Source organism: Ornithorhynchus anatinus, chromosome 1, assembly GCF_004115215.2.
Source record: "Ornithorhynchus anatinus isolate Pmale09 chromosome 1, mOrnAna1.pri.v4, whole genome shotgun sequence".
Classification (NCBI taxonomy): Eukaryota; Metazoa; Chordata; class Mammalia; order Monotremata; family Ornithorhynchidae; genus Ornithorhynchus; species Ornithorhynchus anatinus.
In genome coordinates this window covers 173,383,551-173,401,250 of record NC_041728.1, presented here as the reverse complement: position 1 = coordinate 173,401,250, position 17,700 = coordinate 173,383,551, and the positions used below count along the sequence as shown (strand labels likewise).

Sequence of the window (17,700 nt, the reverse complement as noted above, 5' to 3'; positions counted from 1 at the left end):
TAGTAATAGTGATAATATTTATTAAGTGTTTTCTCTGTGCAGAGCTCTTTAATAAGCACCAGGAAAGGATACACAGGTGGGAATTGGACAAGATCTCAGTCCCTCAGGAGGTTTGAGAAGTTTTAAAGCATCACCTAAAAGCCAAACGTAATATCAAATGGCAGGACAGGATTAGCTACAGTGAAGTCCTAGAAGGAAATCAGCTCGTGTTTTGAAACAATGTTCTCACCAACACGGCTCAGCTCCAGAAGCAGTCTGGTCCAGAAGCAGACTAATGGTTAGAGCCTGGTCCTGGGAGTCAGAAGGACCTGAGTTCTAATCCTGGTTCAGCCGCACAAGGTCTGCTATGTGACCTTGGGTGAGTCACTTCCCTGTGCCTCAGTTCCCTCATTAGTAAAATAAGGATTAAAAGTTTGAACCCTCTGTGGGACAGGGACTATGTCCAACCCAATTACCTTGTAGCTCCCTTAGCACTTAGTAAAATACCTGGCACATAGTAAGCACTTAATACCACAATTATTTTTATTAAACAGTGCATGTGAAGAAAATAATAATAATCAATAATAATTATGGTATTTGTTAAGCACTTATTATGTGCCAAGCACTGTTCTAAGCACTGGGGTAGATACAAAGTAAGCAGGCTGCCCCACATGGGTCTCATAGCCTTAATCCCCATTTTACAGATGAGGTAGCTGAGGCCCAGAGAATAATAATAATAATAATGTTGGTATTTGTTAAGCGCTTACTATGTGCCGAGCACTGTTCTAAGCGCTGGGGTAGACATAGGGAAATCAGGTTGTCCCACGTGGGTCTCACAGTCTTAATCCCCATTTTACAGATGAGGGAACTGAGGCACAGAGAAGTTAAGTGACTTGCCCACAGTCACACAGCCGACAAGTGGCAGAGCTGGGATTCGAACTCATGAGCCCTGACTCCAAAGTCTGTGCTCTTTCCACTGAGCCACGCTGCTTCTCCATATATATATTGAGTGCTTACTATGTGCAGAGCACTGTACTAAGTGCTTGGAAGAGTACAGTATGGAAGAATTAGCAGACACATTCCCTGCACACAATAAGCTTACATGCTGGAGGAGGAGACCGACATTAATATTGATAAAGAAGTAATTTATAATATATGATTTAAAGATATATACTCAAGTTCTGCAGTTGGGGGTAGGGCGAATATCAGATGTAAGTTTAAAGTTTAAGCTTAAGATAAGCGTAAACAAAGCTGAGGTAATGTACCAGCCTAGAGCAGGGAAGCCATACACAATACCGCCAAACATTCCTATTGGAAGCACAGGTTACAAGCTGTGATGAAATTATGAGAAGTTATGTGGCTTGCCCAGGGTCACACAGCAGACAAGTGGCAGAGCCAGGATTAGAACCTACATCCTCTGACTCCCAAGCCCGGTTTCTTTCCACTACGCCACGCTGCTAGCAAGGACTCTAGACGGTGAGATCCCTGTGGGCAAGGAATGTGTCTATTTATTGTTCTATTGTACTCTCCAAAGCGCATAGTACAGCACTTTGCACACAGTAAGCTCTCAATAAATATGAACGAATGAATGAGTAAGTGAATGAATACATATTAGCTGGGAAAGCCAACAAAAATCTCGGAACACCTAGAACAGCGTATTTTCCAACCATGCAAAATAGCAGTAGGCTTCTGGGAGACCACCCCAGGAGATGGACCAGCCTGGCACACAGCAATCAGGAGGGAGGTGCTCTTCTCAAAGAAAAGCTTTTCCAAGTTCAGGATACCACTAGCCAATCTCAAAAGCAGAGGTAGGCCTTCAGTGGGGGAAGCCAGATAGCACATCAGAGATCTCACTTTATTTGGGAACAACTCAGGAGAGAGTATCCGTTGCACATTGTTTTTTTGAACTACACTGGCACACGAGGTTAGGATCTCACCCTCAGTGGTGAAAGTTTTGGAAACAAAACTTTCCCTCTTGCCCTACATATACATATATCAATAAATAAAACCAACATTTTGGCAAAAGTCTAATTTGGTGATTTGGTGGAGGTACAAGCTGGGTGCTTAATGATTAATAGTAAGTGTGGAACTCATTAAGCACTTACAGGGTGCCAAGCACTGTTCTAAGCACTAATATAAATACAAGTTAATCAGGTTGGACTTCTTCCCTACCCGCATAGGGCTCACACTCTTAATCCCCGTTTTACAGATGAGGTAACTGAGCCCCAGATAAGTGAAGTGACTTACCCAAGTTCATACAGCAGACGTGTGGCGGAGCCAGGATTAGAACTTAGGTGCTTCTTACTCCCGGGCCCATGCTCTATCCACTAAGCCATGCTGCTTCTTGCCACGTATCCCAAGATAGACCAGGATCAAGCAGCTTGGAGCTCCCAATCTCCCTTCTGCTAAGACATATTAGTAGTTTCAACACAAAGCAAAGCGAGGAGTGTCATGTCAGGGCAGCCAGCCTGTGCCAATGGACTTGACCCTCTGGAAAAATGAGAAAATGTCCTTCTCCCATCAGTCTAAAATTCAACACTCTCCTCATTTCCTCCAACAAAATCCATGCCTTTTTTCCATTTCTCCATTCACATCTCTCTTGCTGTTTGTCCTTTCTTGGGGGTTTGGACCTGCCTTTTCCAGGGTCTGTTTTTTTGGTCTTTCCATGCCAAAAGAACCTAACTCTCTTTGTGGGACTGGATGGTCATTCCCATTTAGACTGTGAGCTCCATGTGAGACAGGGACTGTATCCAACCTTATTATCTTGCATTTACCACAACACTTAATACAATGCTTGGCGCATAGTAAGCGCTAAACAAATACCGTCATCAATAATAATGACGGTATTTGTTAAGTGCTTACTATGTACCAAGCACTGTTCTAAGCACTGGGGTAGATACAAGTTTATCAGGTTGTCCCACATGGGGCTTACAGTCTTAATCCCTATTTCCAAATGAGATAACTGAGTCACCGAGAAGTTAAGTGACTTGCCCGAAGTCACACAGCTGATAAGCGGCGGAGCTGGGGTTAGAACCCATGACCTCTGATTTAGAACCCATGACCTCTGACTCCCAAGCCCGTACTCTTTCCACGAATCATTCAGTCGGTCACTAAAATTTGTTGATGGCCGAGAGAGAGTTAGGAGGGACTATGGGGCGTTCCAGAAGAAGGAGACGTGCTCCCTCCCCTTAACACATTTTGCAGCTGCCGTCCTGCTTACCGTGGCTGCAGCTATGCCTCTTAGGATCTGCTGATCCAGAGGGAGCCTGAGATTCTGCTTCTCAACCCTCAGTACCTAGTGCCTTCTGTTCTTAGAGAAGCAGCATGATGTAGTGGAGAGAGCCCGGGCCTGGGAGTCAGAAGATTATGGGTTCTAATCCCCGTTCCACCACTTGTCTGCTGCGTGACCATGGGAAAGTCACTTCACTTCTCTGTGCCTCAGTTACCTTATCTGGAAAATGGGGATTGAGACTGTGAGCCCCACGTGGGACAGGGATTGGGTCCAACCCAATTTGCTTATATCTACCCCAGCGCTTATACAGTGTCTGGAAATTAGTAAGTGCTTAACGAACGTGATTATTATTATTATGTGATTTTGGTCACTTTTCTATTTTGTTTCCTTGTTCTAGTGTTTCGCCCTTCCTTTTACATCTGTCACCCATCCCCTCTCCCCACCTTACACTATTACACTGTGAACCTGTTAAGGGACAGGGTCTAATTCCAATCTGTATATTCTTCCCTAGGGTCTAATACAGTCTTCTGTGCTATGTAAGTGCTTATTAAATACCATGAAGACATGATCGAGCCTTGATCCTTACTCTTCATATAGTAATATCAATCACTCAGTTGATGAATTTATTGAGCGCTTACTGTGTGCAGAATACCATCCTATGCACCTGGGAAAGCATAATAAAACAAAGTTGGAAGATGGGATCACTGGCCACAAGGAGCTTAGAGTTTACCCAGTGAGGGTAATAGTGTTTCTTATGCACTATCAGTGCGCAGAGCATTGTACTAAGCCCTGAGAAAGAATACACAGGTCGGTGGTGGGCATGAGTAGTGGGTAGAGAAGCAGCGTGGTTCAGTGGAGAGAGCCCGGGCTTGGGAGTCAGAGGTCATGGGTTCGAATCACGGCTCTGCCACTTGGCAGCTGTGTGACTCTGGGCAAGTCACTTCACTTCTCTGTGCCTCAGTTACCTCATCTGGAAAATGGGGATGAAGACTGTGAGCCTCATGTGGGACAACCTGATGACCCTGTATCTACCCCAGCGCTTAGAACAGTGCTCTGCACATAGTAAGCGCTTAATAAATACCAACATTATTATTATGACCAATTCATGTTTTGCACCCGTCCCAGTTCTTCCTTGGGACTAGACATGGCCCCTCCCTGACCTCCCTGGGCGCTGGGGTAGATTTACAGGGTCATCAGGTTGTCCCACGTGAGGCTCACAGTCTTAATCCCCATTTTACAGATGAGGGAACTGAGGCCCAGAGAAGTGAAGCGACTTGCCCAAAGTCACACAGCTAAGTGGCAGAGTCGGAATTCGAACCCATGACCTCTGACTCCCAAGCCCGGGCTCTTTCCACTGAGCCATGCTGCTTCCCAAAATAATGTTGGTATTTATTAAGCGCTTACTACGAGCAGTGCACTGTTCTAAGTGCTGGGGTAGATACAGGGTCATCAGGTTGTCCCACATGAGGCTCACAGTCTTCATCCCCATTTTACAGATGAGGTAACCGAGGCACAGAGAAGTTAAGTGACTTGCCCACAGTCACACAGCTGACAAGTGGCAGACACAGAATTCGAACCCAAGACCTCTGGCTCTTTCCACTGAGCCACGCCTCTTCTCTATGTATCACGTATCACTCGGGGCTAGTGAGTTCATTGTGGTGATAGTGGTTTGCCCATTCTGCCCACAGACTCTCATATTTATAAGTCTGGTTGCTACCGGGGCCTCGTACGCACTGAGCGAGTAGGCAAACTGGAATGCCCTACCGGTAAACCAGAACTGGGGATTATTTATGTTACATCAGTGCTTTACTATATCCGTAATTTATTCATTTATATTAATGTCTGTCTCCCCCTCTAGACCTTAAGCTTGTTGTGGGCAGGGAACCTGCCTTCCGACTGTTACATTGTACTCTCCCTAATGCTCAATACAATGCTCTACACACAGAACTCAATAAATATGAGAGATTGATTATTTCTACTGGGCCTCAAATGTATTCTGAGTTGATTGTGAGTCCCTCCCCTGCAGTTTAAGGGGGCCTATAAGACCATTTCTAGGTGTTGTCCAGGTCCACACTTAATAACAAGAATAATAATGTTGGTATTTGTTAAGTGCTTACGATGTGCCGAGCACTGTTCTAATCACTGGGGTAGATACAGGTAATCAGGTTGTCCCCCGTGGGGCTCACAGTTAATCCCCATTTTCCAGATGAGGTAACTGAGGCACAGAGAAGTTAAGTGACTTGCCGACAGTCACACAGCTGACAGGTGGCAGAGCTGGGAGTCGAACCCATGATCTCTGACTCCGAAACCCAGCCTCTTTTCACTGAGCCATGCTGCTTCCCCATTGCCCCCTGCAAATAGAGGTTCCCAGGGATCCCTGAGCCCGGTGGGGTGGCTGTGTCTGTGTCTGTGGCAATTCTGCCAGTGACACAGGAAGTGGTGGTGGGTGGTGGGGGATTTTGCCTGAAGCAGAGCCCCTCTACCCCTGGCTGGAGAGCCCTGCCCTGGCCAGTCAGCCTGGTATTTCCGCTACCTTGCAGAAGGTGCCAGAGAACCGAGAGCCGCCTCTGATGAATGTGTGCTCTAGACTCGTCTCCCAAGAGCGAGACTCGCCTGCAAATTTAAGTCTCTCAGTAAAAAAAGGTCTTGCAGCACAGCCATTTTTCTCTTTCTCCCATTTTTTCTTTCTTTCTTTTTTCTATCTTACTTATTTCCTTCCTTCCTTTCTTCTTTCTTTTTTCCTTCATTGAGAAGCAGCGTGGCTTAGGGGAAAGAGCACGGGCTTGGGAGTCAGAGGTCATGGGTTCGAATCCCAGCTCCACCGCTTCTCAGCTGTGTGACTTTGGGCAAGTCACCTAACTTCTCGGTACCTCAGTTACCTCATCTATAAAATGGGGATTAAGATTGTGAGCCCCACGTGGGACAACCTGATAACTTTGTATCTCCCCCAGTGCTTAGAACAGTGCTTGGTACATAGTAAGTGCTTAGCAAATACCGTTATTATTTCTTTTTTCCTTCCTTCCTTCCCACATCCCTCCTCGTCTCTTTTTTCTTTCTTTCTTTCTTCCTCTCTTTTTCTTCCTTCCTTCCTTTCTTTCATTTTCTCTCTCTTTCTCTCTCTCTCTCTCTCTCTCTCTCTCTCTGTCTCTCTCCTGGTGACTTTAGGAGGGTCTAGAGCCCAGGCCTGGGAAGCAGAAGGCTGTGGGTTCTAATGCCGGCTCCTCCACCTGTCTGCTGTGTGACAGTGAGCAAGTCACTTCCTTTCTCTGTGCCTCAGTTACCTCATCTGCAAAATGGGGATTGAGACTGTGAGCCCCCAATGGGATAGGGCCTGTGACCAACTTGATTTGCTTGTATCCCACCCCAGCACTTAGTACAGTGCTTGGCACGTAGTAAGCGCTTTACGAATACCATTATTATTATCAGGCTCTCTTGATGCCACTTGATGAAGATATGGTGCTGTGCAAAATAGCTCCCCAGACTCAACGTTGCGTTTTGCTGACCACATTTCTCCCCTAATTGTTCTCCATCCAGCAACTGATTGAACCATCACCTCCCCCACCAAATTGCGCAGTGGAAGCAGCCAGTGGCTATCAGGGAAAAGTCTACCAAAAAATCAGAGGGCTTTCTTCCTGTGCCTTCTTCTTGTCTTGAGTTCCCCCACCGTGGGGTTTGTAAGGGCCTGGTTGAGAGGCTGCAGATTCACCTCTTCCCTTCCAGGTTTGCCCATCCGTGCTTCCACCCATCCCTTCCCTGGGCCAGGAGAGTTGACATCTTAAGGGGGCATCTCACTGCACCTCCCCAGGTGATAGAAGCAGGGGTAGGGTCAAGGGGAGACTTCCTGAGGAAGAATCCCAGGGCTGAGGCAAGCAAAGTGTGGTTGGACAATAATAGTAATAATAATTACAGTACTTGTTAAATGTTTACTATGTGCCAAGCACTGTTCTAAGTGCTAGGGTGGATACAAGTCAGTCAGGTTGGACACCGTCCCTGTCCCTCACTGGGCTCAGGCTCTTAATCCCCATTTTACAGGTGAGGTAACTGAGGCCCAGAGAAGTGATGGGACTTGCCCAAGGTCACACAGCAATGTGGCAGAGCCGGGATTAGAACCCAGGTGCTTCTGACTCCCAGGCCCGTACTCTATCCACTAAGGCCCGCTGCTTTTCGTGTTGTGATCTAATGCCGCGGTCATCGGTTTCAGTGGTCGGAGCCCGGGGAAAATTTGAGAACCAGGGAACCTAGTGAGAGGAGCGAGTTGATGGTTCCACCTCCCACGGGGACCAATGTCTGGGGCGGCAGAGAAGGCTGGGGTGGATAGACTCTTGGGGCCCGTTGAAAGCAGGGGAGGGGAGGGCAGGGCAGAGGAGAAGGGGGGTGGTTTGGAAGCCCATAGCCGTCATACTCCGCTTAAGTGCAATATGTGGGTGGGACGAGAGAAAGAAAAATGTCACCTCTGAAGCATTTGATTCGCTTCCTCCTGTTAACACTCCGGTGTGCCAAACTCTGAGGGTGGCTGGATGGCAGAGATCCAAACCTTCTTTCTCTACATATACTTTTACAAAAAACTCATCAACAGCGGCCCCCTGCTTAGGAAAGCCCGGTGGTCACAGACCAGCTTGGGGTTTCCGCACTCTCCGTGCTCCCTGGATTTTAGGGTGTCTCCACCCTTTTCTTTACATTTCTGGGGTCACTTCAAAGCATGTCATCCCAGCGATATTTCATCAGGTAACAAGGGGAGCGGGCCAGCTACGGTCCTGGCAGTGAGCCTGGAAGAACGAAGTATTAGAACACCCAAGCCTGGGGCAGAGAGCAGGAGTAGGTGGGAAGTAGTGTGGCCTAGTGGAAAGAGCACAGGCCTTGGAGTCAGAGGAACTGGGTTCTAATGTTGGGTCCGCCACTTGCTTATTGTATGACTTAGGTCAAGTCACTTGAATTCTCCGGGCCTCAGTTTCCTCACCTATAAAATGGGGATTCAGTACCTTTTCTCGCTCCTACTTAGACTGGAAGTCCCATGTAGGACAGGGACTGTGTCTGACATATAGTCGGTACTTAGCAAATACTATTTTAAAAAAAGGCATGGAGGCTAGAGTTTTTTATTTTATTGTTTATCTCCCCCTCTAGACTGTAAGCCCCTTGTGGGCAGGGATCGTCTCTACCAACTCCATTGGATTGTGCTCTCCCAAGCGCTTAGTACAGTCTTCTACACACAGTCAATGCTACCACTCCCGTGGGAGTGGACTGTAGAAAACACCCAAAGAGCAATGTGTTCCAGTCCAAGCACCTTTATTGCCACTCCCGGGATGTCCCAGTTCATGTCCACAGGACCAGTCGCTGAGCTCATGCTGCCTGCAGATCTGGCCTTTTACAGCTTTTGTCCATTAACCTCCTCCCCCCCAAATCATTCCATATCTTTCCATTGGTTTCTGGGCTGTCAATCAGCTCTCAGTCAATCGGTGGTTGTCTCCATCAGCATCTGCTCCTCCTAATGGGGCAGGCCAGGACCCACCATCTTGGTTCCCTGCCTCCATGTGGCCCAGGTCTGGGGCTTGCGCTCTGGGTGGAGGTGAGGCTCTGGGGTGGAACCACCCCTCCCACAACCACCTGACTCCAGGTCCATACTGCCACAGGGCTGAGCACTGGGGAGCGAGAGGGAAAGGAGGTCCCAGAGGAGGATAGAGCAGAGCTCCCCGCCTCAACCCGATTCCAAAACAAGGTCTAGGAGCAGTGTGGCCTAGAGGATCGAGCCTGGGCTTGGGAGTCAGAAGGACGTGGGTTCTAATCATGGCTCCATCACTTGTCTGCTGGGTGATCTTCGCAAGTCACTTCCGAGGAAGAACACCTCATTCTAGGAACCCCGAACACCCCACTCTTCCCCTCAGCCACCATGGCCATGCTTCAAGCAGGCAGTCAGGCAGTTAATCATATGTATTGAGTGCTTACTGTGTGCCAAACACTGTACTAAGCGCTTGGGAGAGTACACTATAACAATAAACAGGCACATTCCCTGCCCACAATGAGCTTACAGTCTAGAGAGGGAGACAGATATTAAATAAATTACAGATACGGATATAAGTGCTGTAGGGCCGGGAGGGGGGATGAGTAAAAGGAGCAAGTCAGGGCAACAAAAAGGGAGTTGAAGCAAAGGAAAAGAGGGCTTAGTCAGGGAGAAGTCTTGGAGTAGAGGTGCCTTCAATAAGGCTGTGAAGAAGGGGAGACCAATTATCTCTCAAATTCATTCATTCATTCATTTGTATTTTTTGAGCACTTTCTGTGAGCTCAAGCTCTAAGCTCTAAGCACTTGGGAGGGTATAATATACCAAGAGACACATTCCTGCCCACAACGAGTTCACAGTGTAGAGGGGGAGACAGACATTAATATAAATAACAGCCATATTCAGATATATACATATTTGCTGTGGGGATGGGAGGGAGGAAGAATGAGGAGCAAGTAAGAGCAGCGCAGAAGGGAGTGGGAAAAGAGGAGAGGAGGGCTTAGGCAGGGAAGGCTTTTTGGAGATGTGCCTTCAATAAGGTTTTGAAATGTGGGAGAGCAATTAACTGACTGATACGAGGCGGGAAGGCGTTCCAGGCCAGAGGTAGGATGTGGGCGAGAGGTCGGCCGCAAGGTGACGTGATCAAGGTACAGTGAGAAGGTTGGCATTAGAGGAACGAAGTGTGTGTGGGGGGTTGTAGAAAGAGAGTAGTGAGGTGAGGTAGGAGGGGGCAAGGGGATTGAGTGCTTTAAAGGCAATGGTGAGGAGTTTTTGTTTGCTACAGAGGTGGGTGGGCAACCACTCGAGTTTCTTGCAGAACCAACTACCAATGCCCAGCTGTGATCCTGGGTTCTGCCCAGGAGCACAATCAGCAGTAGTGGGTGATGCCCACCGCCCTCACTGTTGGGCAGGTTGCCACCCTCACAGCAACTCTCTGCCTGGGAAACAGTCAACAGTCCATAAACATTCATTCATTCAATCGTATTTATTAAGCATTAACTGTGTGCAAAGCACCACACTAAGCGCTTGGGAGAGTACAATACCATTGTCTGATGAGGTCAACCTCCCGCCTCCAAGCAGCACCCCCCTTCAGTGTCCTCGTGGGTGTATACACTGATCCAGAGGTGAGATCAAGTGCTTAGTACAGTTCTCTACAAACAACTAATGCTCAGTGAATAACCATCAATTGATTGATTGATTGATTAAGGATCACTATCAAATCTCCAACTGTGGCCCCTGAAATGGCCCCCCATCAGCCAGGAGGACAAGAGAAGCAGCGTAGCCTAGTGGATAGAGCACGGGCCTGGTCGTCAGATAGACCTGAGCTCTAATCCCGGCTCCACCACTTGTCTGCTGGGTTAAGTTGGGCAAGTCACTTTTCTTCTCTGTGCCTCAGTTACCTCATCTGAAAAGGGGGATTGAGACTGAGTCCCTTGTGGAAAGGGACTGTGTCCAATCTGATATGCTTGTATCCACCCCAGCGCTTAGTACAGTGCCTGGCACATAGTAAGCTCTTAACAAGTACCACAGTCATCATCATGAAGACTCAAGTAAAGGGACCATCATGGGTTCAGAGACTGTGTCTGACCTGATTATCACGTAGCCATCCCAGTGCTTAGTACAGTGCTTGGGACAAGGCAAGCACTTAGCAAATACTGAAATTTTTATGATTATTATCAATCAATCTATGTTTATTATTATTAACATTGTCGTTGTTGTTATTAAAGAATGATGTCTGAGTCCGGCACTCCCGCTGGGAAATCAGACTGTTTCTGTTGAGGGAATCCTGAACTCCCTGATGGTCTCAGGGAGAGAAAGGAACTCACTTTCTGCTGTAAGCAGACTCCATTTCTTAATTCAATCAACCAATCAATTAATGGTATTCACTGAGTGCTTGCAGTGGGCACATCATTGTACAAAGCAGTTTGGAAAGTACATTAAGAGAGAGAGAGTTGGGAGAGTTGGTAGACACATCCCCTGCCCACAAAGAGCAAACTGTCTGGAAGGGGAGAGAGACCTTAAAATAATTTACAGATAAGAGAAATGGAAGAGTGTAAGGATTTGGACATAAGAATTGTGGTTGAGGATGGGGTGACTCTCCAGGGTATTAAGGCTAAGTACATAAATACTATAAATAAATACTATTGAATGAATGAATTCAGATCTCCAGACCGTAAGCCAGACAGGAAACATGTCTACCAACTCTGTTGTTTTGTACTCTCCCAAGTGCCTAGTCCAGTGCTCTGCACAGTAAGTGCTCAATTAATAACATTGATTGATTGAGTGAGCCCTTATTTTGAGGGCTATTTAGATTCCCTGTGACATTTGTCTGTGGGGGAGTGGAAGCAGAGACAATAGAAACCCAGGTTCCTCTCCTCTCCCTTATAATTCATTCGATCGTATTTATTGAGCGCTTACTGTGTGCAGAGCACTGTACTAAGCTCTTGGGTAGTACAATTCGGAAACAAATAGAGACAATCCCTACCCAACAATGGGCTCACAGTCTAGAAGATGGGCTCACTTATAATCTCCTTTTGTCTTTTGGTTTTCTAGTTCTAGACACGGCAGGACAGGAGGAATTCAGCGCCATGAGGGAGCAGTACATGAGGACGGGAGACGGCTTTCTCATCGTCTTCTCGGTCACGGATAAGGCCAGTTTTGAACACGTGGACCGCTTCCACCAGTTAATCCTCAGAGTGAAGGACAGGTGAGACACTCGCAGAATAAGACACTTGGCTTTTGAGGATGTAAGACAGGTGGCTGTACCCCACAGGTGATTAGGAGCCAAAATAATAATAATAATTGTTAAGCACTTATTCACTCATTCATTCAATTGCATTTATTGAGCACTTACTGTATGCAAAGAACTGTACTGAGCGCTTGGAAGAGTACAGTACAACGATAGACACATTTCCTATCCACAATGAGCTAAAATCGAGAGGGGGAGACAAATATTAATATAAATAAATAGATAAACTACAGATCTGTACATGAGTGCTGTGGGGCTGGGTGGGGGGATGAATCAAGTGAACAAGTAGGGCGATGCAGAAGGGAGTGGGAGAAGGGGAAAGGAGACTTTAGCCAGGTAAGGCCTCTTGAAGGAGATGTGCCTTCAATAAGGCTTTGAAGGAGGGGAGAATAATTGTCTGCCGGATTTAAGGAGGAATGGCGTTCCAAGCCGGAGGCGAGACAGGGGTGGGAGTTCGATGATGAGATAGATGAGATCGAAGTACAATGAGAAGGTTAGCATTAGAGGAAAGGAGTGTGCCGACTGGGTTGTAGTAGGAGAGTATTTACTGTGTGTCAAGCATTCTACTAAGTACTGGGGTAGATACAAGATCATCAGGTCCCACATAGGGCTCATAATCTAAGTAGAAGGGAGAACAGGTACTGAATCCCCATTTAGCAGATGAGGGATGAAGTGAAGTGACTTCGTCAAGGTCCCTCAGCATGAAAGCATTAGAACCCAGGTCATCTGAGAAGCATGGAGAAGCAGCATGGCTCAGTGGAAAGAGCACAGGCTTGGGAGTTAGAGGTCATGAGTTCTAATCCCAGCTCTGCCACTTAGCTGTGTGACTTTGAGCAAGTCACTTCACTTCTCTGTGCCTCAGTTCCCTCATCTGTAAAATGGGGATTAAGACTCTGAGCCCCATGTGGGACAACCTGATCACCTTATATCTACCCCCCTACAGCGCTTAGAACAGTGCTTTGCACATAGTAAGTGCTTAACAAATACCATCATCATCATCATCCCAGGAACTTGCTGTTTCCACTGCGTTCTAGTCCTGGGTTTACCACTTGTCTGCTGTGTGACCTTGGTCAAGTGATTTCACTTCTCTGTACTTCAGTTACCTCATCTGTAGAATGGGAGTTAAGACTGTGAGCCTTATGTGAGGTATGGATTGTGTCCAACCTCATTAACTTGTATCTACCCCAGCACTTAGTACAGTGCTTGGCGCAAAATAAATGCTTAAGAAATACCATATTAAAATGAGCAAACAAACAGAAACCTCTCTTGTCTACGTTTCCTCAACAGCAAAATGGGGATTCAACCCCTCTTCTTCCTCCTAGTTAAACTGTGAGCCCCATGTGGGACAGGGACTGGGGTTTGTATCTGGCTTGATTAACTTGTATGTAACTTACCCCAGCACTTGGGTCAGTGCTTGAACACAGTAAATGCTTAACGAATATCATTTTTTAAAAATTAAATTTAAAAAAAAATTAAAAGGCCACAGGGGTAAAGAACAGGGTTAAATAGGTCAACCTCTCGCTTGGCCCCATAGACACACCTGAAACCTGTCAAATGATGAACCAGGGCTAGAAGCTAATAATATTGATGAGAATAACAGCAATAATAATAACAATGATAATAATAACAGAATTGGTTAAACACTTTTTAGGTGTCAAGCACTGTGCTAAGCACTGGGGCTCACAGTCTAATTAGGAGGGAGGAAATGTATGGAATCGCCATTATACAGAAGAGGAAATTGAGGGACAGAGAAGTTAAATGACTGGCTCCAAGTCACACAGCAGGCCAGTGGTGGTTCCACTAGATGACCAATCTTGAGCCCAATCAAGTAATTTAAGGGGCTTTATTAGACGAAAAAGAAGAAGATAGAAATAAGAAGACTAATTAAGAGCAGAATGGAACGTGGCCAAGTCCTGAGACAACTCTGAGCCTGTGTAGCACAAAGGGTCATCAGCAGAAATCAGAAGGGCAGGAGATTGAGGCTCCCAAATCTTAGCTCCTTCACTGACAGACCGTGTGACCTTCGCCAAGCCGCTTCATTTTCCAGACCCCGATTTCTGTACACACCTATCTAGTACTTTGTTAACAGTATCTGATGTTTAGCTCCATTCAACAGGGATTTCAGGAGAACAAATAAAGTATTTAAGGACCTTTAAAACTCTCAGAAGACATGTGCTTTTTAAATTATAGTGATGATGGTAGTTATTAAGCGCTTAATATGTGTCAAGCACTGTGCTAGTACATATATGTACTACTTCTATACATATCTGTAATTTATTTATTTATAATAATATCTGGATCCCCCCTCTAGATTATAAGCTCGGTGTGAATAGGGAATGTGTCTCCAACTCTCTTATACCTTACTCCCCCAAGGGTATATTATAGTGCTCAGCACACAATAAGCACTCAATAAATATGATTGACTGATATGGGTTAGGGACAAGATAATCAGATAGCATGCAGTCCCTGGACCACATGAGGCTCACAGTCTAAGAGGGAGGGAGAACTGGTATTAATAATAATAATATTGGTATTTGTTAAGCGCTTACTATGTGCCGAGCACTGTTCTAAGTGCTGGGGTAGATACAGGGTAATCAGGTTGTCCCACATGGGGCTTATAGTCTTAATTTCCATTTTAATAATAATAATAATGTTGGTATTTGTTAAGCGCTTACTATGTGCCGAGCACTGTTCTAAGCGCTGGGGTAGACACAGGGTAATCAGGATGTCCCACGTGGGGCTCACAGTCTTAATCCCCATTTTACAGATGAGGTAACTGAGGCACAGAGAAGTTAAGTGACTTGCCCACGGTCACACAGCTGACAAGTGGCAGAGCTGGGATTCGAACTCATGACCTCTGACTCCAAAGCCCATGCTCTTTCCACTGAGCCACGCTGCTTCTCTAAATGAGATAACTGAGGCACCGAGAAGTGAAGTGACTTGCCCAAAGTCACACAGCTGACAGGTGGCAGAGCTGGTATTAGAACCCATGACCTGTGACTCCTAAATCTGTGCTCTTTCCACTGAGCCACGCTGCTAGAGTCAGAGAACCACTCCATCTCATCCAAGCCAATAATGATGGTATTTGTTAAGCACTTATTACGTGCAAAGCACTGTTCTAAGCTCTGATTCAGTCCCCTACAGGTGAAGGAACTGAGGCCCAGAAAAATTAATTGACTTGCCCACGGTCACACAACAGGCCAGCAGCCCACCCAAGATTGGAACGCATATCTCATGCTCTTTCCTATGGGCTACTCAGCCTCTACCAAGGGAAGCAGCATGGCCTAGTAATAATAATAATAATAATGGTATTTGTTAAGTGCTTACTATGTGCCAAGCACCGTTCTAAGCCCTGGGAGAGATACAAGGTAATCAGGTTGTCCCACATGGAGCTCACAGTCTTAATCACCATTTTACAGATGAGGGAACTGAGGCCCAGAGAAGTGAAGTGACTCGCTCAAAGTCACACAGCTGATAAGTGGGGGAGTCGGGATTAGAACCCACGACCTCTGACTCCCTAACTCTTGCTCTCTCCACTAAGCCACGCTGTTTCTCACAGGCCTGGGAGTCAGAAGGTCATGGATTCTAATCCCGGATCCGCTGCTTGTCAGCTGTGTGACCTTGGGCAAGTCACTTCACTTCTCTGTGCCTCAGTTACCTCATCTGGAAAATGGGAATTGAGACTGTGAGCCCCACCTGGGTCAGGGACTGTGTTCAACCTGATTTGCTTGTACCACTTAGTACAGTGCTTGGAGCATGGTAAACGCTTAACAAATATAATAATAATAATATCAAACCACCAGTGTAGTGGTTTTTCTTTGCTTTTAAATGAACTACTGGGAAGAATTAAATTCACCCCTAGATCCAGAGGCGCCCTGTTCATGGCCCCAGCCTGCTCAGACAGGGTTGGCTCGCCGTGAAGGGGCCAGGAGGCCCGTTGAGAGGATGTAGACACTGGAGAGGCAGTCCAGCTTGCTCAGGTATCTCCTCCCCCACCGGGGTCACATCTGCTTTTTCTTTTCCACCCACACAAACACTCTCCCTGTCAACACCTTCCCTCATGCAGTCAAGTAGTTCCCTGCTCACCAGCCCCTACCAGCCACCCTTCATTCAGGCAGCCAAACCAGCCAACCAATGGTATTATGGATCGTTTATTACTACTATTTATAACAGTAGGAATAATTGTGGTATTTGTTAAGCGCATACTGTGTGCCAAGCATGACCCCTAAGCTCTGGGGTCGATGGAAGGTAATCAGATAATAATAATAATAATAATGTTGGTATTTCTTAAGCGCTTACTATGTGCAGAGCACTGTTCTAAGTACTGGGGGAGATACAGGGTAATCAGGTCGTCCCACTTGAGGCTCACAGTTAATCCCCATTTTACAGATGAAGTAACTGAAGTACAGAGAAGTTAAGTGACTTGCCCACAGTCACACAGCTGACAAGTGGCAGAGCCGGGATTCGAACCCATGACCTCTGACTCCAAAGCCCGTGCTCTTTCCACTGAGCCACGCACAAGGGGCTCACAGCCTAAGTTGGAGGGAGAATAGGGATCGAGGCACAGAGAAGTTAAATGACTTGCCCCAGGACACATGGCAGACAAGTGGTGGAACCGGGATTAGAACCTAGGTCCTCTGACTTCCCCTCTCAGGGTCACTCCTGGAGAGTTCCCAGTAGTCTACCAGTCTCGGCCACGGGAGGGAGAGTCAAGCAGAGGCCTAGAACAGTGCTCTGCACATAGTAAGCGCTTAACAAATACCAACATTATTATTACCCATTCCATTCCTAGCTTGACCAGTGGCTAGTGCGTGGCAGACAATCTGCTACAAGTCAAAACTCACCCGTGCTGGGCAGCAGTGGTATGGGAGAGAGTCAAGGGTGGAGACTCGAATTTACTGCGCGGAAGGTGGCAATGGTAAACTGCTTCCAGATTTTTACCAAGAAAACTCCATGGATCCAGTACCAGAACAATTGCAGATGGAGAGTGGGCATTCTGGAAGAGATGTGTCTGTGGTGTCATAAATGTTTGAGTTGTAACACCACTGTTTATAGTATTTTTAGATGCTTACTTTGTGTCAAGCACTGTTCTAAGCAGTGGAGTAGATATAGATCAATCAGGTCAGACACAGCCTCTGTCCCACACTCGGACTCCTAACCTAAGTAGGAATAAGCTCACCTGGGGTAGGGAACGTGTTTACGGAATCACTTATAATGTATTCTCCCAAACACTTAGTACAATGCTCTGCACACAGTAAGCATTCAGTTAATACGACCGATCAATTGATTAGTAAGGAGAACAGGTATTGGATCTCCATTTGACAGTTGAGGAATCAGAGGCACAGAGAAGTTAAGTGACCTGCCCAATTTCACACAGCAAGCAATTTGCAGAGCTGGGATTAGAACCCAGCTCCTCTGACTTCCAGGTCCGTGTTCTTTCCACTAGGCCAATACACCTTCCACAATTGCTTATGGCATGGACCCTACCGAGTCATCTGCCCAATCCCCTGTCTCTAATCCACCACTGATAAATGGGTGATCCACACGACCTTGTTCCTAGCCCTAATTAGGTACAGGATTCAGCCTACATCCCTGAGGGCAAATTTCAGGATTCCTTTCCCAGTCCTAGAGAAAGGTAGTATAGAGAGCTAAAATCCTCCTCTAGGACTTTTTAAATGCCAGTAAAACCAAGGTGTTCTTTACAGGAACATTCTTTTGTGATGTGTGAGCTTCGGCCAAAGGAACAG

At 46.6% G+C, this 17,700-nt stretch overlaps 1 protein-coding gene across 1 annotated transcript in view; it reads left to right on the top strand.

Annotated features, from left to right (window-relative positions):
* MRAS (muscle RAS oncogene homolog) overlaps nucleotides 1–17,700 on the top strand; it is a 137,999-nt gene that overhangs the window by 92,757 nt on the left and 27,542 nt on the right. Inside the window, exon 3 of the mRNA XM_029073953.2 lies at nucleotides 11,758–11,911. Within this exon, the coding sequence (XP_028929786.1) occupies nucleotides 11,758–11,911 (154 nt within the window). The remainder of the gene's footprint in view (nucleotides 1–11,757; nucleotides 11,912–17,700) is intronic.